Genomic DNA, 22,019 nt, shown 5'->3' on the forward strand with positions numbered 1-22,019 from the left:
ATTCATTAATGATTCTTCTTTCTTTTCTCAAATGACAAATTTTATGAATTCAATTGAACGTAGTATTTCAGCATCAAATAAATTTGTTCACTCTGATATTATTACTCAAATAAATAAACCATTTGTTGTTATTAATGTTGATTCTCCAAAATCACATTCCTTCCTTTTTCCTGGAATGACATTATTTGATACTGCTATTGATGTGATAAGTAAATATTATAAATCAAAAGGAACATTATTCTTTCATTCAATACCTCTTTCTAATTGTTCACTAACACTAAACCAAATGTATATTTCACCTTCTGATCATTTCGAGTTTCGAACAGAAAATAACTCTGGTTTCTCAAAAGAAATCAATAAATTTTCAAATGAATATGGTATTTCACCTCAAAAAGTTCAAAAGTATATTGACAAAGGTATAATCACAGAGTCAATGTTAATAAATAAAGAGAGTTGTAATAATGAAAAGTTGTTGGTTGAAAAATCTATTAAAACGTTTAAAGAAAATCCTTTTCTTCTTCCAGAAATAAATAATATTGATTATATTAAACAGTCATTTCCAACTTATGTTAATGCAATGTTGAATTATGATTATGTTGGCACTAAAGTTGACCAATACCTTTATATTGTTAGATTCATCCCTGTACTATTTGGAGTTACTAAACAAAATGTTTTTGATTTTATAAATACTGATAATATATTAACTTTACCTGGTTGTTTGATTATTCTTCCAACATTAATTGAATGTCTAAACACTTCAACAAAACTTGATGATAAAGCATCTTTTATTAACAGTGAATTAGTTTCAACATTTTATGAAGCATTAAAAATAATTATTTCTAATCCTTGTTTATCAGAAATTGAAATTCTTCAAATCTCATTATATTCATTATTTATTTATGTCACTTCATTACTGCTTAATCTTCAAATTCCTACTATTTATTCATTATCATCTGTTTATTTTTCAACACCACTTTCATTACTTTTAACTCCTGATAATTATTTAAATATTTATAAACATTTTAATTCAACTCAATCAATAGAAATGAATGATTCATATTATTGTTATTTTATTCGTACACATCAACACCAAGAACAGATAGCTAAAATACTTACTCATCTTGAAAGTCCCATTTTAAGAATTTTGTTATTAGAAGATAATCCAATTTATGACATTCAGTCATACTTCCCTTCAACACAATTAGAAATTGATAATACAGATTATTGTAATGGACTCCATTTCTTTCAACCTAACTCAACAATTATACCATCATTTTTATATGCGTTTATGTCTACTGAACTTGTTGAAAATAAACCTGAAAGTTCAATTCAATTAGTTACTGAAGGATTAAAAAAGTTACAACAAACAATCAATAATAATCCAATTCAACTAATTAGTGTAGGATATTTTAGTTCATTATTTAAACAGTTACAAAGAAAAGATGAGTTAAATAGTTTAGAAGAATCTAAAACAACTGGTGCATTAAGTTTATTATCTTGTTTAGAATTATTTCTTGAATGGGTTGGAGGTACAAAATATATTAAGAATTTTGCATTATACCATTCATTTAATCCTTCAATCCAACTCATACCAGATAATTCACAAACAAAATATGCATTATTAGTACATCAAAACACTAGTTTTTCTTTATTTATTGAAAGAGAGATTATTCCTAAAGATTACTTTATTGTTGGAGTAATGCCAAATATTTCTGAAGAATTTCCACTTCAATTTACAAATGGTGAATGTAAATATCAATTAAATTCTGGTGTATTTGGAACAGGAGATAGATATCGTGCAGTTATTCGAATGAATGGAGAATATATTGTGTGTGAAAATAATTTACAAGTAAAGATTAGTGAATTAGAATTAAAATTAGCGTTATCTGGAATGGCATCTTATACACCACAAATTTTGATTTATAAAAAATTACCGTTATTTAATGTTCCAAGACTTCCATATCCATTATCATATATTCCGTTAATGAAAGAAGTTATTATAAATCAAGGAGATATTTACCTTTTAATAAATATGGAGAAATGTTATAAAAATGTTAACAAACAAGACTCCTATCGTTATTTAAAGAAAAGGTTATTAAATGAAATTAATCCATTTGAATATCTCAATAGTATTGATTGGTGTGCTAATGATGCAAAATTATTTAGAAAATTTCTTAGAGAAGCAGCAATAAAAAATCCAAAAAATGCATTACCATTGTTTAAACTACAATTTTTACAAACTAATAATCCAGAAGTATTAAATGATATTACTGATATTGCTGCTTCTTCTATACCAGAAATATCATATCAATGTATAGGATCAGAGTTATTAGATTCTATTTTATCTATTCCATTAACAAACTCATTTCAAAGTTCAGAATCAGTAATTCCATTTACAAGATTTCTTCGAGTATTTTTACCATATACATTAGTTAATAGTGAAGAAGGAAATCCATTTAGACATTCAAATACTATAGAAATTAAATCAATAAGTTTAAATACTAATATTTTAAAAATGATGTTATTAAGAGATGAAAAAGATGCATCTGTTGTTCTTAATTATTTATCATGGAATAATATGGCATGGACAGAAAGTATATTAACAATGCTTGAAATAGGAATGTTAGATGATTTGAATTCAAATATATATATTCATTATGCATGGGAAATGTTTGGACTAGAAGATAATTTAAAAAGTAAAAGAGTAGAATGGTTAAAAAAGAAATTACAAACTTATGAAATCAATTGTTTTGAAATTGCTGGAATTACAGTTGAAGTTCTTGGTGGAAATAAAGAGTTATTACAAAATTGTAGAAGTATAATATTAAAAGAACTTCTTAATAAATATCCAATTGCTAATAAATTAAAACAAATGAATTATGAAATGATAATGAAAAATAAAGACTCAAAAGAATTTAATGACTTTAAAGATACTCGAATTTTCAAAACACTTATTAAATGTTTAAATAGTATTAATAAAATGGAACAAGATTTCCAATTACCCGTTTGTATTGAACGAAGTATTAATAAAATGGCATGTGTTCAACTTCAAGCAATTCAATTAAATAAACAAATTCATAATAAAGAATAATAAACCAAGTTAAATGACTTTTATTTTTTTATTAATTTGAATTTATTAATTAAAAAACTATTATTATTATTATTAAAATAAAAAATAGTAAACTAAAAAATCATTAATTAGAAAGTACAAAGAATATGCAAGATATTATGGTTAATAAAAATAATTTATTAAATGAAATACATGAACTAATGCGTCAAATTGAAATAGAAGCAGATAATAATCAAGGATTTAATATGGAATATATTAGATTATTAGAATTAAAAAAAGAAAATTATGATTTTAATTGTTTGATTGGAAAACAAAAAATAGAAGAAGAATATAATTCATTAGTATTAGAAAAACAACAATTAGACATTTTAATTAATAGAAAAAAATCTCCTTGTTATGAACTTGGAGAGTTATCTAATATTCCTGATAATGGAATTCCTTTAGAACGTTTACTTGAATCAAAAAAAAGTACAATAATAAAAGTATGTGGAATAATTAAAGATAAAGAATTAAAATTTAGTTCTACAAAAGATGAATGGTTTGATCTTAAGAAAAAAACAAAAAATATTTTACATCGTCTTTTTGTTATTAAAACAATTCGAAATAATGTTTTTTGTATTTATTTAAATATGGATACTAAAGATAAAATATTTAAATGTGTATTTATTTCTCTTATTTCTTTTATCCCTCTTAAAAAAGACAATTTTGAATTAGAAAAAGTTTATTCTTCAACAAATGATAATTTAAATATTGGTGGGTTTGTTGTACAATATTTTAATAATTCCATTGTACAAAGTCCTTATCCTGAATTAATACCTGTTATTAAAATTAGAGAAATGCAAATATTTAAATTAATATTTTAATTTGATTCTTGGGTAATTTGTTTGTTTGTCTTTTATTATTATTTTAATATTTTTTTTTCATTTTATTATTCATTAAATTGAATTTATTTCATTTCATCTGGAAATATTTTGTTTTTTAAATTTATAATAAGATTATTGTTTTTTTTTAATAAAAAATAATTAAAATAACGTTTATGTTCAATGTATTTGAACCATTAGTTATACTTAGAAATATTAGTAATGTTGGTTATTTCATTATAGGAAATTATAAAGATAAAAGAGATAATATTCAATATAATATGTTGAGTCAAGTTAAAAAATAAAAAAAAACATTAATAAATCTAAGTTATAGAAATATTATAAATTAATTATATTAATTATATAAATGAAAAATTCTTAATGGATAAAATCTTATTCTTTGTATTAAAAAAAAAAATCAGAAGAAGAATAAGTTTTTCATTAAAAAAATAATTTAATAATATTAATATCATTTAAAGTGAATTGAATAAAAAGAAATAATAAAGAAAATCAATTTTAAGTAATACGTAAACATTAACATTTTTGATAAATGAATAATGTTTTTAAAACAAGTAGCTATTTTTTTCCATTTTTCTTTTAAATTAAAAGAAACCCTTTTCTTAAAAAGATATAGTAGTAAATATATTATAAAGAATAGTTTAATTGATTAAATGAAGTACATTTGAAAAAAGAAAAAATTTGTGAAATGAAAGTAATCAAAAAGAAAAAAGCTTATAAAGAAAAAAGAACTTAAAACCCTTCAAATAATGCTTCTTGCAATTATTCTTTTAATATCATTGTCTTATGGACATACAAGTAGTATGAATGTTCCTTCTGTTTTGTTGCCATATCCAACAAAACAACATTCAATTGATTATACCATTGAAGCAACAAATGGATGTTTTCAGTGGAGCACATCAAACCCAACAGTTTCTACACTTTATCCTATTGGTGGAAAATGTTCTACACAATGTAAAATTTCTGTTCAACCCACAACAAAGAAAGGAAGACAATCATTTTGGGTGTATGCTGTTGATGAATTACAACATGTTAATTTAAGAACAGAAGTAACAATTGATTCTATTGATCGTATTGATGTTGTTACTACAACTCGTTTGATGAATAAAGATGATTATGAAGTTCTTGAAATTGCTGGATATGATGCTATTGGTAATAAATTTTCAACATTAGAAGGTATTCCAGTGACATGGTCTATTGATAGTGTTAATGGAACAAAAGGAAATGGAGGAGATTATGTTAGAATTGAAAAATTTTCAACTGCTGGACATACCCTTAAATTAAAAGCTAGTGAAACTATTTTAGATATGGAAAGATATCATCTTTCTACTTCAAAAGTTCTTGTTAAAGGTTTAGAACTTGGTAAAGCACAAATGACTGCACAATTAACTGAAGAACCAACTAAAGTATCATCTGTTATTCTTACTGTTTTGCAAATTCTTGTAGTTCTTCCAGAGAAAGATTTATATGTTCTTCCAAATACTCAAATACCTTATCAAGTGTTTACTACTAAAAGAAATGAACTTGGTCCTCAAATTGTTATGCCAAATCCAAATTATAAATGGGTTAGTTATAATGAAGGTATTGTTTCTATTCAACAAAATGGATTGGCTTCTGCATATAAAAATGGAAAAGCAGTTATTTCAGTTATGTACATTGAAACACCAGAATCAATTCAAAAAAGAACAATTAATGTAGTTTCTCCTTATAAAGTTAGATTAGTATGGAAAGAAATTAGAGGAGTTTGGCAATGGATTGAAGGTAAGACTTATGAGGTTAAACCAGAATTAGTTGATAGTCATGGAAATGCTATTTCTTATGTTAGTAATGCTGAATATAAAATTACATTAAATGGAGGAATTAAAATTATTTCAAATGAGCCAGGATATACTTCATTTATTGTTGCTACTGAAAAAGAAGGAAGAGCTTCAATAAGTGCATCATTTGTAAAAGGAAATGGATTTTCTGTAAGAGGAAATAGTGTTTATTGTATTCAAGATATTATTATTTCCCAACAAGTTATTGCTTCACCTAAAAAATTAAAGCTAGCAGTTCCAGGTACTGCAGGATGTAAAATTATTGCACATGGAGGACATGGAGAGTATGTATATTCAGTAAATGGTGAATCAGTTGCTGTTACTAATGATGGAGTTGTTTTCCCAAGAAGTGCAGGTAAAGTGAATGTTACAGTTAGTGATTCTAGAAATAGTGAAAATTTTGATATTGTTATTGTAGAAGCATCTGAAGTTGCTTCAATTGAAATTGGAAATGATGTAGCTGAAGTTATTGTTGGAGGTACATTAAATTTCACTGCTCTTGCAAGAGATACTGATGGTATTTATTTTGATACATGTTCTTCTGCTGCTGTAAATTGGAAAGTAATGCAACCAGAAATATTCCAATTAAAAACAAATTCAACATCACAAAAAGCTGAAATTTTAGCAAGTAAATCAGGATCTACTACTCTTGTTGCTACTTATGGAAAAGGAATTGCTGAAGTTCAAGTATTTGCATATGAAAAATTACAACTATCATATAAAAGTTCAAGAGACCCACATATTGTTAAAGCTTCTGGATTTAAAATTTCATATGAAGGAGGACCTCTTCCTTGGTATTTAAATAAAGGACTTTATTTTACTAATATTACACTTAGAAATAGAATTGCAGATGTTTATAATATGGGAAATAATCAATTATTCTTTGTTTGTAAAGAATATGGTAAATCAATGGTTATGATCACAGTTGGAAATAAAGTAGGAAAAACTCATAATTATACTGTTCATACTTCTGCTAAAATGGAGTTTACTTGTAGTGAGCCATCAGTTCTTATGCTAACTACACAAGAAGTTTATGAAAGTGATAATGCTGGAAAGGAAATTGTTACTAATAACGTTCCAGGAATTTGTAGAGAACGAGCTGTAAGTGGAAGTGATAGTGTTACAAGTGAAATGACAGTAAGAGTTGGAGAAGAACTTGATTTAATTGGATATGTTAAACCATCAGTTACAGGAATGTTTACTAATTCATCTTCTGTTGAGTATGTATGGTCAACATCTGATAGACATATGTTATCAATAAGCAGACAAATTAATAAAGAAGATCATTCTTCAATTCATGTTTCAGTTGGGGATAGTATTGGAAAGGTTGAACTTAGACTTACTGCAATAAAATATCAAAAGAAATACTTCAACAACGCAAGAATGTCTGGTAAACTTGATATTAATAATAATTTGATAAGAACTATTACATTAAATGTTGTAGATGTTGTTAGTGTTTCTCCAAAAGTAGTTACTCTCTTTAATCATCCTGATAATTTTGTTAAATTAATTGCATCAAGTGGAAGTGGATTTTACAATTTTACTACAGATACTCCAAATAATGTTATGATTGAACATTATGGAACTGACTCTAGTTGTATTGTTAGACCAAGAAATGAGTCAAATACTTACATTGTTGCTAATGATGTTTGTTTCAATGGAAAGAATGATGAAGCACGAGTTGTTGTAACTGTTTCAGATATACATGGAGTAAATATTATTGTTACAGACCAAATTGAAATAGGAGAGACTTCTGAATTGACATTTGAAGCTATTGATGTTAATGGTCAACCATTTGATGAGTCACAGTATAAGTTTATGGATATTAAAGTAACAACTGATAATTCTAATGTGTTCTTAGAAAAGAAAGGTATTAAAAAATATTCTATTACTGGATCTACTGTTGGAATGGCTATGATTGTTGTTACTATTAATAATGTTCAATCAAAACCATCAAGTGTTATTATATATGAGCATTTTTCATGTACTCCAAAAGAAATTAACTTAATTCCACTTGCACAAGAAGATATAAAGTGTCGTGGAGGACCTCCACTTAGATCTACTGTTTCTCATGTTATTCTTAGTGGAAATGCTGTACAATTAAATGGAGATAAAGTTATTGGAGAAATTAAAGGAAGATCAGTTATTGAAAGTAGAATATCATTTATTGAATTACTAAGTGGTGAAAAGAGAGAAAAAGGAAAAGAAAATTGTGAAGTTATTGTAAGACATTTGACTGGATTACGAATGGATGCACATCAAACAACTCTTGAAGTTGGAGGACAAACAAAAATTCGAGTTATTGGAGAAGCTGATGGAGTTCCTGTTAGTATTGCTGCAACTCAATTAGATTTTTCATGGAGTCAAAGTGATGATATACCCTTAGAAATATTATCCGTGTATCATAAAACTAATATTACTGCAAATGAAGAAATGTCACACACTGTTCTCTTAATGGCTAAGAAAGCTGGACAAACTCGAGTTAATGTAAAAATAGTCAATATCCAAAAAGGATTACCTTCAGCTTATAAACAATTATCTGCTTCTATTTTGATTCATGTTGTTGATCCATTTTCTTCATTATGTGCTGGAAGGTGTAGAAATGTTATTGATATGGCTGTACATTCTACTACACAAATTATAACTAACCGTGAACCTTCAGAAGTTACATTCCAAATATGTGAGGGATCTGATATTATTACTGTTGATGCAGCTGGAATTGTCAAGTCTCATGGAACACCAGGATCTGCTGTTGTTCATGTTGTTGAAAGTGAAACAGGAGAAACATTAAGTTATGTTGTAAAAGTACATAGAATTCATGCAATAGAATTGTTACCATTATATAGTTCAAATGGATTATCAGTTGGAGAAACAATGAAATTTGAAATGATACCAATTGGAGATAGAGGAAGAGTATTGAAACCATCATATGATAAGTTAGTTCAATTTGATTTAATTCCAAGTGGATCAGCATCAATTATTCAAAGTAGTAATTTGAGTATTGTTGAAGTTACTGCTGCTAAGCCAGGAAGAGTTATTGTTAGAGTTAGAAGTTCTGAAGGTGTTAGATTACAAGACGAAGTTAGAGTTACTGTTCATCATTCTGTTTCACCAATTAATCCAGTTGTTACTGTTGGAAGTGAAATTAGATTCAAAACTGCTGGAGAAGCTAAATGGACAACAGAATCTAGAAATATTATTTCCATTGACTCTAATGGTAGGGCTATAGCTAAGTCTATTGGTAGAACAGTTGTAATGACCACATCATCAACACCAGCACAAACAAGAGTTAGTGTATCACCATTAGAAAGTGCATCATTAGAACCTGCTACAGTTGGTTCAGGCAGAGTTCTTATTCCAGTGACGTTGTATGCAGAAGCTGGTATGGTAACACAACAAAGTAATGTTGATCTTAATCTAAATGCTTATTGTTCTATAGATCAATCAACATGGGCACATGCATCTGTAGAAGTTGTTTATGGAAAAATTTATTGTTCTGTTGTTGCAGTACCAACAACTTCAGGTAAAGTTCCTAATCAAGTTAAGTTAAGATTTAATGCAAAGGATGGTTTTGGAAAAGCTGTCCAAGCTGTTGCTGTATTGCCATTTAGAGCTGGTATTGTTGCTAAACCAGGAAATCTAAAAATTAAAACAGGAGAAGAAGCTAATTTAGATATATTCAGAGCTAAAGGAGATGTCATTGTTCGTGATTTAACTGGAAAGTTACAAATTAGAGAAGTTACAAGAAGTGATGGAAGTGCTTCATTTGTTGTTAGAGGAATGGAAAATGTTAAAGGAGATATTGAAATACTTGATGGAACTGAAACACTTAAAGTTTTTGTTGAAGTTGGAGAGATTAAAGAACGAAAACTTGGAAGAACATCTGCTAATGCTTTAGGACCAATTGTTATAGCAATCCTTTCAATTATTCTTGCATCATTAGTATTCTTCTTATGTCAAAGAAGAACTGATAATGGTCCTGCACAATATAATCCAGGATATGGATATTATAACCCACAACAACAATACCGATATTGAATAAAGTAAGATTGATGATTTTTTATTGGTTTTGTTAAAATGATTTCTTTTTGAAAAAAAAAATAATCATCTCAGAAGATCAACTTTGAGATTTGATGAGTTGGAGTTTTTTTTGCAATACTACAAAATGAACTAATCAAAACTATCAAAAACTTGTTTAAAAAATTAAAAATAGAAAAATAAAAAATATTTTATTTTAATGTCAACATCTAGATCACCACATCATTTCAGTGTTCTTAATCCTTTTCGTAGAAAAGGAGGTGATGAAAAAGAAGGAGATGAAAAAGGTGATAAAGAAGAGTTTAGTCCAAAAGTCAAAGAAGAAAAAAAAGAGAAAAAAAAAGAAGAAAAAAAAGAAAAAGAACGAGAGAAGAAGGAACGGAAAGAAGAAAAGAAAAAGAAAGGGAGTGAAGAAAACATTTTAGATGATTTTCTCAGAAAAGCAAGAATTCAAAAACAAAAAACTCACGAAGAAATTTTTGTTCCTGAAGAAAAAACTAAAAAAGAAAATAAAGACATAGTTGAAACAAAAAAAGATGAAACGAAAGAAGATAGTCTTTGTTTTGCAAAAGGATTAGACCCAAACGAAAGTAAAGATGATATTTTGAAAGGTCAAAAAGAAAATATTGAGAAAGAAACAGACATTGAAATAAAAGAAGAGTCATTAATAGCAGAAACAGACACTGAAAAAATAAAAAATCAAGAAGAAAATTTAACAACTAAACAAGAAGATAAAAAAGACAAAGGATTAGAAAAACAAAGTCGATTAGAACAAACAACAAAAAAAATTAAGTCTATGATTTTTATGAAAGAGCTTAGTCATAAAAATGAAGAAAAACCAAGAGAAGATGAAGAAATAGTTAGTAATGTCGATGACATACAAAAAGATGTGAGAGTTGTTATTGAAAGTGTACCAAAGAAAAAAAAGAAAAAAACAAATTTTGTCAAAGAACGATTAAGAAGAAGTGGATTAAAAAGTCATGCAAGTGGAGTTTCAACATCACATATGAATTCGGATGATGTTACAGATAGATTTTTTATTACTGATGAATTACCTTCATTTAGAAAAGAACAGTTTAACGTTACATGGGATGGATTTACTAAAGAACAAAAAGAGTCAATGTTTGAAACGAAAGGAACATTTATTAAGTATTTAGACCGTTTTGAAAAAGAGTCAAAAGAGCAAATCATTTATATTGAAGACAATTATCAAATTAAATTCGATGATTTATATAGAAATGCTAAAGTATTTGCTAAGTCTTTAATGTGTATTGATGTTTCTGTTAAACAGCCAAGTGTTATGATTATTATGGAAAATGGAATACATTCAATTACTTCTGCACTTGGAGTTATGCTTGCTGGAATGTCAGCCGTTTATGTTCATCCAGGTTCATCAATTGAAATGTTAAAATTAATTATTAACAAGTCTAATGTTAGAATTTGTTTGTTAGACCATACATCAATGACATTCAGTGATTTATGGGATATATTTGATATAATTTTAATTAACGTAGAAGGAGAATACAAAGAAATATATGAACCATATGAATTTAAAGGAACAACAGAAATTAATAATAAATTAAGACATAAATTAACTCAAAAAATGGTAGAAAAAATTCATCCTAAAGCACAACCACAATTTTATGATGCTGAAAATGGAGAAATTAGTATTGAAACAGAAAATGAATGTGTGTTTACTCTTGAAAGTTTTTTATCAAGATCTACGTCTGTTCCTGATGAAATGTTTTATCAAAAAATTAATTCTATTACTACAAATTCTATTGTTGAAATTGTTTTTGTTCCATCAAAACATGGAGGATATAAAGGAATAATTTGGACACAAGGGAATGTTTTATCTCAAACAAATCAAATTATTACATTATTTTCACTGAATAATAAAACACGGATATTACATCATTTACCAAATAGTTATTATTTAGAAAGATTATTTTGTTTTTATATTCCCATTATTACAAGATGTTCTGTTTCAGTTATCGATTCAACAAGTACAAGAGGTTTAATGATACCGTTTTTAAAAGCACTTGAACGACATAAACCTTCTTTATTATTTTCTACACCACGTGTATTTGAAAAATTAAATAAAATTGTTAAACAAAAGAAAATAACAAAAAAATGTATTTGTGTTTCAACTTATCTTGCAAAGTCAACTCAAGCTATTTCAATTTGTACTGGAATTTGTTCTCCTGAAGCATGTGGTTTTGTTACAATGAATAGGCCTGGATTCATTGAAGAAAATACTGCTGGTCCTGCACTTGATGATATGCATACCCAAGTCAATAATGGAAAATTAAGAGTATGGGGACCTTCAGTAACTCCAGGATATGTAAGTGGAGATGTTAGAGGAAAAAAAGGAGTTTTATTAAATCCAATAGTTGAAATGATTAATGTTGATGGTACTAAAATATATTCAGTTATTGGTAAAGTCTCTCCAACTGTTGTTACTTCTAATGACGTTATTTTACATTGTCCAATTATTGAAGACTTAATACGAAAAATTCAAACAATAGATAATTGTCTTGTTGTTGGTGATGGAAAGAGATGTGCTGGAGCATTACTTACAGTAAAAGAAAATGAAGTACAAAAAGCATTTGGACCAGGTGATGTTAGAAGAAATAGTGAATATATGAAATGGTTAAAAAAGAGGGTTGTTGACCTTATGGCAGTTTTTCCATCATATATGAGGATTAAAAGATTTATTATTGTTAAAGACAATATTACTGATGAATTTCCAATTCAAATTAAACCCCATTTAACAAATGAAGAAAGAATTCGACTTTATAACAAATTTAAAAAAGCAATTGATATGATGTACCCAAATGAACCTTATTGTGAAAAATAATTACTTAATTGAATCATGTTTATGTATTATTTATTTGTTTGGTTTTGGTGCAAAAATCAGACTATTTCCATCAAATATATTCGGAATGAATTTTACTTCTTTTGTAAGATCAACTTTTCTTCTATCTTTCCATACTGTATAATTAAATGCAGTAAATGCCTATATGTTATATAAATAAACGTACATTTTAAAAAATAAGTTTAACAAAAAAATACAATGAATAAACAAACGACTGAATATTGTTTATGGGTTTTATCTGGTTGAGAGACAAAGATATTTTTTAACTTTTTAAATGATGAATATGTCAAAAAACTATATGCGCAATAATCATTTTTAATAAAGCAAGAATCAATAACCATGATATATTCTAATTCATATTGTGATAATTCATTAAATTCAATTGTTTCTATAAATCTATTATCTCCACTAAAATGATTAAATAAAACTTGGTATTGTCTCCAATTTACTGCATTTCTTACTTTAATTGTATAAAAACCTGTTTTATCACAAAATATTGGATCATTACATCGTAATTTTGTTGCATTATAATTCACATACAATTCATTTTTCTTATAGTCATGTGAAGGGTTGTCATTTAACCAATCTACAGAACCTCTTGAGTTGGGACATACCGAAGTTTCAACTTCAATAGAAACATTTCCAGTATAATATGTAAGTGAATGAAGACCTCCATGAATAATAAATCCTCCACCAGCAAACGTATCATCCCAACCAACAACACAATACGTTTTAATTCCAATATTTGTTATGTCATTAGTTACATGAAATGTTCTTCCAGACTCAACTGGAATTTTAAATTTATATCCATTAATTTCAACATTATTGACTGCATCTGTTAATGTTAAAAGAACTGGTGAAATTCTAAGTAAGTCCTTTGCTTCATTAATACTATACACACTTTTAATTGATTCTATTGTGACATACCATCCTTGTTGTTCTGTTGCATTATAATGATATGTGTAAAGACCATCAAATAACCGTGGAACTGACCTTGAAATTGATTGAATTAATGAATTATTTAATGCTAATGAAATATCATTATTAAGAACAGCATTATTTGGAAGTGACTGATGATAAAACAAAGAAAGAATTGGACAGGTGAGTGTATCACAATATAATGGATATGCATGAGGTGAGTAATATTTTTGTTTCCAAAACGTTCCATTTGGTACTTTTTCTGTGAGAGGAATAATAATTGAATTGTTTGTAAAAAATATCACTAAAACTAAAATTGAACCTGTTGACATGGTAATTGCAAATAATATACCAAGAAGCAAATAAGATTTTGAACTACCTTCTGTTATTTTATTATTATCATTAAATTGTTTGTACTTGCTGTTATTCATTTTTGTTTTTAAAAACAATATATTTTTTAGTTCTTATTACTTTTTTTTTTAATTTTTTGTTATATTTCATTTGTTAAACATAATTACTTATTTGATATTTATTTTTCATTGTTTATTCCACTTTTGACTTCTTTTTATATTATATGTAATTAATGTATATTAATATCAAAAAACATCTCTCCTTTTTTTTAAACAACTCTCTTGGTATTATTTTCATTGTCACTTTCATTAAAAGAGTATAATAATAGTATGTTATTTAAAATTTTACAACAAAACAAAAAACAATTGATGTGCTTTTTTTTAACACTTGTATTTTCTATGAAAAAATAAAATCACTTTTATTGAAAAAGACTCATTAATACAAATACATGTCAAATAGATACTTTGATTTAATTTTCTAAAAAATTGAATATAATAAAAACTGTAACAAAACAAATTATTCAAAACATTCAATCTAAACAATTAAATAGAAATAGATTTTTCTAAAGGAAAATTGAAAATAAAAAAATTTCATATCTTCAAAATAGAAACATTAAAAAAAAAAGAAATTAGAAAAATATAAATAAAAAAACTAAAAAAAAATAAACAAAAGTTGGAAAAGATGAGTGAAAGTTATTATGAACAATATTTAAGATCAAATAATCCTAATGAATTTAAAGAACTAAAAAAAAGGTTAGAAGAAAGTAATGATGAAGGAGAACAAAAAGTAATAAATCAAAGTAATATTGCTTTATTAGAATTACTTACATCTCAAGATTACAACCAATATATTACAACTATTCTTCCATTAGAAACAAATGAACCTACATATCTATTATACAATAAAGCTGTAGGGTTATTAAGGGTAGGGAAACCAACTGATGCATTATCTTTTTTATCAGAGTCTTCAAATCGTGAAGAAGAGTCTCAAATTAAATTATTATCATTGATATTATATTATTGTATTGTTAGTTCAATGGGTTCAATAACATTTAATTTAGAACGAATTACAGATGAATTTATTAATCCAATTTATGTTCCAGGAACAATTAACTATATTGAATCACAATTGATATTAATGAAAAAATCAATTCATGAAAATAATATCCCTCAAGCAATTTCACATATTAATTGTGTTTGTAACTCATGTCGTGACATTACTCGAAAACCTTATTATCAAGCACTTTTTTGTTATTTAAATAATGACTTTGATGGAGCACGTGATGCATTATACCAAGGAGAATCTCCTTTAAAAGATATTGGAAATGCTTGTACTTTTGCTCGTTCAGGAAAACCAGCTGTGGCAATATATATGTTACAAAAAGCTTTTCATTGTTTTGATCATAAAGATGAACCAATGAAAAGTTCATTAGAAGAACCTGCAACAACATTATATCCTATTGGATGGAAACAAACAACAACATATAATTTAGGCCTTTGTTATCTGTTAGAAAATAAACCTATTGAAGCTCATGCTGCACTTATTACATTAGTAGATTACTATAGATACAATCCATTGTTATGGTACCGATTAGCATGTTCTTGCATTCAATATCATTATAATTATATTAAGAATGCACAAATGAAATATCAATATGTGGGTACAGCATCTGCTCGTCATGTGTTATTAATCCAACAACCATTAAGTCCAGAAAATTCACAATTACCATTATCTCTTGGAATGCAATATATTCGAAATATGACAACTTTATTACGAACTAATTCAGAAAGTTCAGTAAATCATAAATTAGTATTGGCTATGTATTATGCAATGGGGTATATAAGTTATTGGAGTGGTGATTATCTTTTAGCTAAATATTGTTGGGAAAAAGTTTATGCATCTAAGAATAATCAACTCCGAATTTCTGCATTATCATATTTAGTTAAAACGTATTGTTTTCTTCAATTACCCAAAGAATCAGAAAAAATTCTTCAAGAATTTTTTGTTTCAAAACCACAAGAAAATAATGAAGATGTTAATTATGCATCAGCCATGGCTTTAGTTTTTATGGGAAAATATGAAGATGCATTAAAAGTAGTAGACAAAATGCTTGAAACACCTGAGACTGATGCTTTAAAAGTTTTTATTTTATTAAATTTAAACAGAAAAGATTTAGCTGCTGCTGTTGTAAGGAAATCTTCACCTATTCAAGTACACAAAAATGTCTTGTTTATTAATTATGACTAAAAAACGAATTAATTAACCAAAGAAAAAAAGAAGAACAATTTTGAAAATTGAATTTGTTTTTCTAAAAAAATCAATTATGGTTTTAAAATTACTGTGTAAAGAAACAAGAAAAGCAAATGTTATTTTTGAAAACATCCTAATAAGTAATTTGTTTCATTGATTACCTTTTGTAGCTCTTCCATTTGAGCAATTATCTAGAATAAGTCATTAACTAATTAATTATGTAATAAACAAACAAAAACAAACATTATTTTTTGAATTATCATCAGAATAAACATAAAGAGCTTTTTGACATGTTAAATATGCAACTTTAGCTATTTGCAATGTTTTTAAATAACTCTCTTTTAATTCAGCTTGAATTTGTTCTGTGTTTTGGTTTGATTCTATATCATCTATATGGCTTGATGCAGATATTTCTTGAACAACCTCAGGTTCATAATCCCAAGGTGGAACATCATTATTTAATCTTACAGCAAGTTTATCATCACTTAGAGTAAAGAAATCATTATTGTTAAATTGTTCATTCAATGCACTTGTCCATTGTTCTTGAGAAACTCTAAATTGTTCTAAGTTAGAAAAGAAATACCAATGGTCTATAATAAATTGTTGGATGTCTCTTTGTAAAGTAAAGAAATCTCTTTTATTATATTTATGTTTTAAACTATACACAATCAATCGAGCAATAAATATCCATTGTAATGGTTGTCTTTCTAATAACATTTGTTGTTTATCACACAATGGACAAAAACATAACTTTAATGACATAGATTGTTGTTTCATTGGGTCACTATCGCCTGTTCTCCCTGATGCAGAAAACCCATTATAATAAGGAGGTGTTTGAATTGGGTGCATGAATTTTAAGATTTAAAAATTCCTTTCACTTTTTTTACTTCAATAAAAAAGAAAAAAATTGTTTTTTGATTTTATCTTTTGTTTGGATGATTGTATTTTTGTTGGAGGGAAAAGCCACAAATCATAAGATCCTGACTTACTTTAATATAAATTCAATTCATTGCCAACTGGTCTTTTTGTCATAAACATTGTAAAGGAAATAGTGGCTATAATCATTGGAAATGATGGAAGAATACCATAATATGATGGACCTATGAAAATAGAAATTGGGGTTGATGTTTGATCAACAAAAGGGATAAATGTAGATTGTAAAGAAATCCAAGAAGAATGAAGGAATGAAAGAACAAATAAAGAATTTGTTTTTAGTGCAAAGAAACACAAAAACACTCCAAGGAAAAATTGAATCAAACAAACCATTAAAATACCTGTATAAGGCGATCCTGGATAATTTTCATATGGACAATAATCACCAAGAATGACAAGAATAATACTGTATATTGCAAATACAAAAGAAGAAATAAATGCAGAGAAAAGAGGATGAAGAGATTGAAGAAGTTCATTAAATAAAAAATATCTAAAAACATATTCTTGAGAAAGTGCTATTCCAAATGAAGTTATTGATGAAATTAAAATTTGGATAATAATTGAGGTATAAACGGTAAATCGTATCCAATTTTCTGATAATGAAATATTATTTAATTCATTAATTTTTTGTTGATGCATTACTTCACCCATTACATTTAATGAACACATTGATGGATTAATACAAAAGAAGATAAATGACCCAAACGTCATTAATACTGGCATGAGTACAATAGAAATAACATACCACCATTTTTTAATTTGTGGTTCTTCTATTTTAAGCGTTGAAATTGTCACATGAAACACTTTTTCTGAAATAAATCCAGCAATGAATAATAAGAATGAAGGAATAATTAAAGTAAGGGATTTCATCATAGAATAATTATATGAATATATTTTTCCAGATGGTAATAATGTTAATTGTAATCCATAAACAACAATGAGAGAAACAACAATATAAACACAGATAAATAAATAATGTATTTTAAATGGTAAAGTAATTAAATTCTTTAATAGATACATTAAAATAACAATTTAAGTTCATCTTTTGATAACATTTTTCTAAGAAAAATAAGGAAATAATAACTGAACAAAATGAGATTATAACATTAAGATAAAACTAGAAATAACTTAGTTATTTGAGTATTATTCTTTTATTATAAAATTATATTAAAAATTTAAACAATTTGAATATATTTTTCAGAACTTAAAATATAAAACGACCCTAATGGCTGAAGAACCTACTTGTAATACTAAAGAAGAACTTATCAATGAAGCTAAAGAGATGAAAGAATGGTTTGAAAATGAATTAAAACTTCAATGGAATCCAATTGCTTATAATAACCCTGATGTTAAATTATATGATTTACCAATGAGAGGGTATAGTCATAGAACTCGTTGTAGAGTTCATTGTAATTGTACTTTTGAACAGATGCTTAAATTTAATCAAGAAACTAATATTGATGAATTAAAGAAATATGATAAGTCTCTTTTAAATTACGAAATTTTTGATCAAGTAGAAGGTACTAATATTCTTGTAACACATACTGCTTTTTCAGTTACTTGGCCTGTTACTGCAAGACAATTTGTTTCTCTTCATGATAATTATCCAACTGAGAATGGACATATTTTCATTCAAACATCAATTAAAAATGATAAAGTTAAAACTAATAAAAAGTATGTCACTGCTTATAAGAAATCTGCACTCTTAATTGAAAAAGATCCTGAAGATCCTAAAAGATGTTATATTGAAAGAATTATTGAAATGGATCCACGAGGAAGTATTCCTACTTTTGTAGTTGCTTCAAATAAAACAAATGATGCTGAAAGAATGTGGGAAATGAAACTTTTTGTTGAAGAAAAAGTAAAGAAAGGTGAATTATAAATTTCTTTTATTTTCCTAATATTTTTTTTTTTTTTACTTTTTTCATATTAAATAGAATTGTAGTAATCATTTATTGTTTATGAATTTTAATATCTTAATTTCATTTATTAATATTTTGTTATAATCTTTTTGAATGATTGTAGATTTAATATATAAGTATTTCTTTTAATTTAAAAGATTTAAAAAGGAAATAAATTATAATTTCGTAATATGTATTTATAAAAGATTTTAAAAAATAAAATTATATAAAATTAATTATCTAAGATGTATCAGAGTATTTAAAATAATAATTTAATAATACAGTAATATAAATTTATTAAAATTAAATAAGAGTTTATGAAAATAATAATAAAAAATAATGCTACTTTAATCTTTTTTTAAACTGAAAATATATTTTTCTAAACAATTTTCAATAAATAAATAAAAGTTTTTGTTTTATTAAAAAAATAATTTGAAAAATAAAAGAAATAAAAACTAATTGATTTATTCTACGCTATCTGCATCTCTCATTTGGGCTACCCAACAATCAGAACGGTTCAAATCCCACCATCCATAAGTAATATTTTTGGAAATAGTTTGACTCCATTCTTTACATTTCTCAATACTATCAAATGATAACAAACAACTAACATCATCGATTTTAATGTTTAATACATTAGATGAAAGCATCACTTCTGTTTTATCATTAATACAAATTAATGCTTCAATTTTAACTTTTTTTGTTGCTTTGTTTGCTGCAATAAGTGGTTTATTCTCTTGAACAGCTTGTTCTTTGGCAAATACTAATTCATCACTAAATAAGAAAGCATAACAATGTTTCTTTTTATAAGTAACCATAGCCTCAGAATACATATATCTATTATTAACAAAAATAGTTTCATCTCCAAGTAATTGTGAAACATATTTTAATTCATCTCTTTTCTTTCCTAATTCATTGACAAGATTAGAGAAATAATTAAAATGAGTGAATGCTGTTTTAAGAAATGGTTGATCTGGATGTCGAGGTCCTGTATTTTTAATAATTTCTTTTAATAATAATGGATATCTCATGAGACGTTGTACTGGTTGAATGAGTAAATCTTCAAATGATGGACGAGTATTTTTTTTAATGAAAATATTTTGTTGGCAATCATCAATAAATTGTTTTCCTTCTTCACTTTGTTTAATTTTATCAAAAACAGCTTTAGCATAATTATAGTCAGTAGTGTATGGTAATAAATAACGCGCTAATACTACCCATTGATCTGCATATTTACCAAATGTAAAATCACATTTCATATTTTGTGGAGTTAATATTTTATTCATTTCATTTACCATTTGTTGTGAACAATCAATACATTCATTTAATGTAGAAAAGAGTGTATTATATTCTTTATTACCAAACCCATCAATTGTTTTGTCAATAACAAGTTGTTGCATAGGATCTTTAAAGTATTCTTTTAATATTTTCATATTCTCACATAAATTAAATTCAGTTGTTTTCCATTCTTCAATTACCATTTGTCTTGTTTTCATTTTCTTAAAAACAAACATAGAACGTACTAACCATGACTCAATACCTAATTGTACAATAATAAACTTCTTAAGATCATCACCAATAAATGTAGTAATTTTAGATGCTTTCTTTGGAATAGATGCAGCCAAATTACTTTTTCTACGTTCAAATCCTTCATCAAAATGTCTTCCACCACCCAATATAATTTTTGTTTCTGAAATATTTTCTTTTGATGGACAAAAAACTTGTTCAAGATCTATTAGTTGTTTTGGATTCATTTCTTTTTGAGACATTTCAGAAAGGTAAGCATGAATCAAATCTAAATTGTCATAAAATCTTCCAAGTCCTTCTAATACTTGAATATTAGATAACATCGCTTCTCCATAATAAAAAGATAATGTCCCAAATGCATTTTCTAATAATCCCTTCCAACTTCTTTCAATATCCATTATCATAATTAAATTTAATGTTTTTGTATTTAACATAGCAAGAAAATATGCAATAATTTCTTCACATGTTTCTTCATTTAATCCAAGTAATTTTACTGAACTATTAATTCCAACTCCAAATTGAAGAAGAATTGAAATGGTTCGAGCCATTTTTTTTACTGTTAATTTCTTTTCACAAAAAACACTCCCTCTTAAATATCTTAAATAAGTTCTAAATTCTTTTTCTTCAGTTATTCCTCCTCTTAATGAAATGACTTTTCCATTATTAATATTTATCTCATTGTATTTAACTATTGTTTGCATTATTGTAGTTCGTGCCCTATCATTAAATAAATATTCTTTTGGTACTTCTATTATATGATTGTTGATTGAAAATAAAGCATATTCAATATCATTTGAAGTAGATTCTGTAACCCATCGTTTTGCAAAGGTGTTTATCATAAAATCTATAAAATCTCTTTTTAAAAGTTCTTCTTTTTTCTTTTCAATCTATTTTATTTTCACGTTTTTTGTCTTTTCCTTTTTTTCATAAAGAGAATGAAATAAATTAAAATAATATAATAATGTAATTATTAATTATAATATAAATAATCTATTTGATGAAAATCATTGGTTTATATTTCATAAAACAACCAAATATGTATTTGTATGAATAACACTTGATTGAATTGATTATTACAGTACATTTTAATTAAATATGTTAATATCCAATTCATTATCTGCATTATTTCATCTGGTTGTAATCTTGAATTATATGGAAAAATACTTGTTATTCTTACATTATTAAAACAAACTTCTTTTTGAGAAAAGAAAAATTGAAAGAAACTTACTTTCAGAAAACAAATAAATTAAATATTCATTGTAATGTGTTATATAAACAGTTACAGTAACTTACATACAAATGAATGTGACTTCAGTTAAATCAAAAGAGAATAATTTAAACTAAATCAGAATAAATTCTCTTCATTAAATATTAAATACCAACAAAGAATTTTCAAATTAAAAACTTCAAACACAAGAAAGAATATTATAAAACTAAAAATACTAAATAAAAACATTA

The 22,019-nt window shown here is 26.1% G+C and overlaps 10 protein-coding genes across 10 annotated transcripts; 6 read left to right on the forward strand and 4 right to left on the reverse strand.

The window, feature by feature from the left end:
* Positions 1 to 31: 31 nt before the first annotated feature.
* EHI_183490 (uncharacterized protein) lies at positions 32 to 3,091 on the forward strand (the record flags this gene model as incomplete). Its single annotated transcript, XM_649235.2, has 1 exon — positions 32 to 3,091. The coding sequence occupies one exon, from the start codon at positions 32 to 34 to the stop codon at positions 3,089 to 3,091; it is 3,060 nt and encodes a 1,019-aa protein (XP_654327.2).
* Positions 3,092 to 3,216: 125 nt separating this feature from the next.
* Positions 3,217 to 3,933, forward strand: EHI_183500 (uncharacterized protein; the record flags this gene model as incomplete). The annotated part of the gene is made up of 1 exon (XM_649234.1): positions 3,217 to 3,933. The coding sequence occupies one exon, from the start codon at positions 3,217 to 3,219 to the stop codon at positions 3,931 to 3,933; it is 717 nt and encodes a 238-aa protein (XP_654326.1).
* A 764-nt stretch (positions 3,934 to 4,697) lies between these two features.
* Positions 4,698 to 9,803, forward strand: EHI_183510 (nuclear pore protein, putative; the record flags this gene model as incomplete). The annotated part of the gene is made up of 1 exon (XM_649233.1): positions 4,698 to 9,803. The coding sequence occupies one exon, from the start codon at positions 4,698 to 4,700 to the stop codon at positions 9,801 to 9,803; it is 5,106 nt and encodes a 1,701-aa protein (XP_654325.1).
* Positions 9,804 to 10,002: 199 nt separating this feature from the next.
* On the forward strand, positions 10,003 to 12,663 carry EHI_183520 (uncharacterized protein; the record flags this gene model as incomplete). The annotated part of the gene is made up of 1 exon (XM_649232.1): positions 10,003 to 12,663. One exon carries the CDS (start codon positions 10,003 to 10,005, stop codon positions 12,661 to 12,663), a length of 2,661 nt encoding a protein of 886 aa, XP_654324.1.
* Positions 12,664 to 12,693: 30 nt separating this feature from the next.
* On the reverse strand, positions 12,694 to 13,931 carry EHI_183530 (uncharacterized protein; the record flags this gene model as incomplete). Its single annotated transcript, XM_649231.2, has 2 exons — positions 12,694 to 12,822; positions 12,894 to 13,931. 2 exons carry the CDS (start codon positions 13,929 to 13,931, stop codon positions 12,694 to 12,696), a joined length of 1,167 nt encoding a protein of 388 aa, XP_654323.2.
* Positions 13,932 to 14,631: 700 nt separating this feature from the next.
* EHI_183540 (uncharacterized protein) lies at positions 14,632 to 16,197 on the forward strand (the record flags this gene model as incomplete). Its single annotated transcript, XM_649230.1, has 1 exon — positions 14,632 to 16,197. One exon carries the CDS (start codon positions 14,632 to 14,634, stop codon positions 16,195 to 16,197), a length of 1,566 nt encoding a protein of 521 aa, XP_654322.1.
* A 61-nt stretch (positions 16,198 to 16,258) lies between these two features.
* EHI_183550 (uncharacterized protein) lies at positions 16,259 to 17,049 on the reverse strand (the record flags this gene model as incomplete). Its single annotated transcript, XM_649229.2, has 2 exons — positions 16,259 to 16,391; positions 16,444 to 17,049. The coding sequence occupies 2 exons, from the start codon at positions 17,047 to 17,049 to the stop codon at positions 16,317 to 16,319; spliced, it is 681 nt and encodes a 226-aa protein (XP_654321.2). The 3' UTR covers positions 16,259 to 16,316.
* A 141-nt stretch (positions 17,050 to 17,190) lies between these two features.
* EHI_183560 (CAAX amino terminal protease family) lies at positions 17,191 to 18,153 on the reverse strand (the record flags this gene model as incomplete). The annotated part of the gene is made up of 1 exon (XM_649228.2): positions 17,191 to 18,153. One exon carries the CDS (start codon positions 18,151 to 18,153, stop codon positions 17,191 to 17,193), a length of 963 nt encoding a protein of 320 aa, XP_654320.2.
* A 205-nt stretch (positions 18,154 to 18,358) lies between these two features.
* Positions 18,359 to 19,033, forward strand: EHI_183570 (uncharacterized protein; the record flags this gene model as incomplete). The annotated part of the gene is made up of 1 exon (XM_649227.2): positions 18,359 to 19,033. The coding sequence occupies one exon, from the start codon at positions 18,359 to 18,361 to the stop codon at positions 19,013 to 19,015; it is 657 nt and encodes a 218-aa protein (XP_654319.1). The 3' UTR covers positions 19,016 to 19,033.
* A 465-nt stretch (positions 19,034 to 19,498) lies between these two features.
* EHI_183580 (Rho guanine nucleotide exchange factor, putative) lies at positions 19,499 to 21,400 on the reverse strand (the record flags this gene model as incomplete). Its single annotated transcript, XM_649226.1, has 1 exon — positions 19,499 to 21,400. One exon carries the CDS (start codon positions 21,398 to 21,400, stop codon positions 19,499 to 19,501), a length of 1,902 nt encoding a protein of 633 aa, XP_654318.1.
* Between the last annotated feature and the right edge of the window lie 619 nt (positions 21,401 to 22,019).

The sequence above is a fragment of the Entamoeba histolytica genome, genomic scaffold (genome assembly GCF_000208925.1).
Source record: "Entamoeba histolytica HM-1:IMSS scf_1104750519071 genomic scaffold, whole genome shotgun sequence".
Taxonomy (NCBI): domain Eukaryota; phylum Evosea; order Mastigamoebida; family Endamoebidae; genus Entamoeba; species Entamoeba histolytica.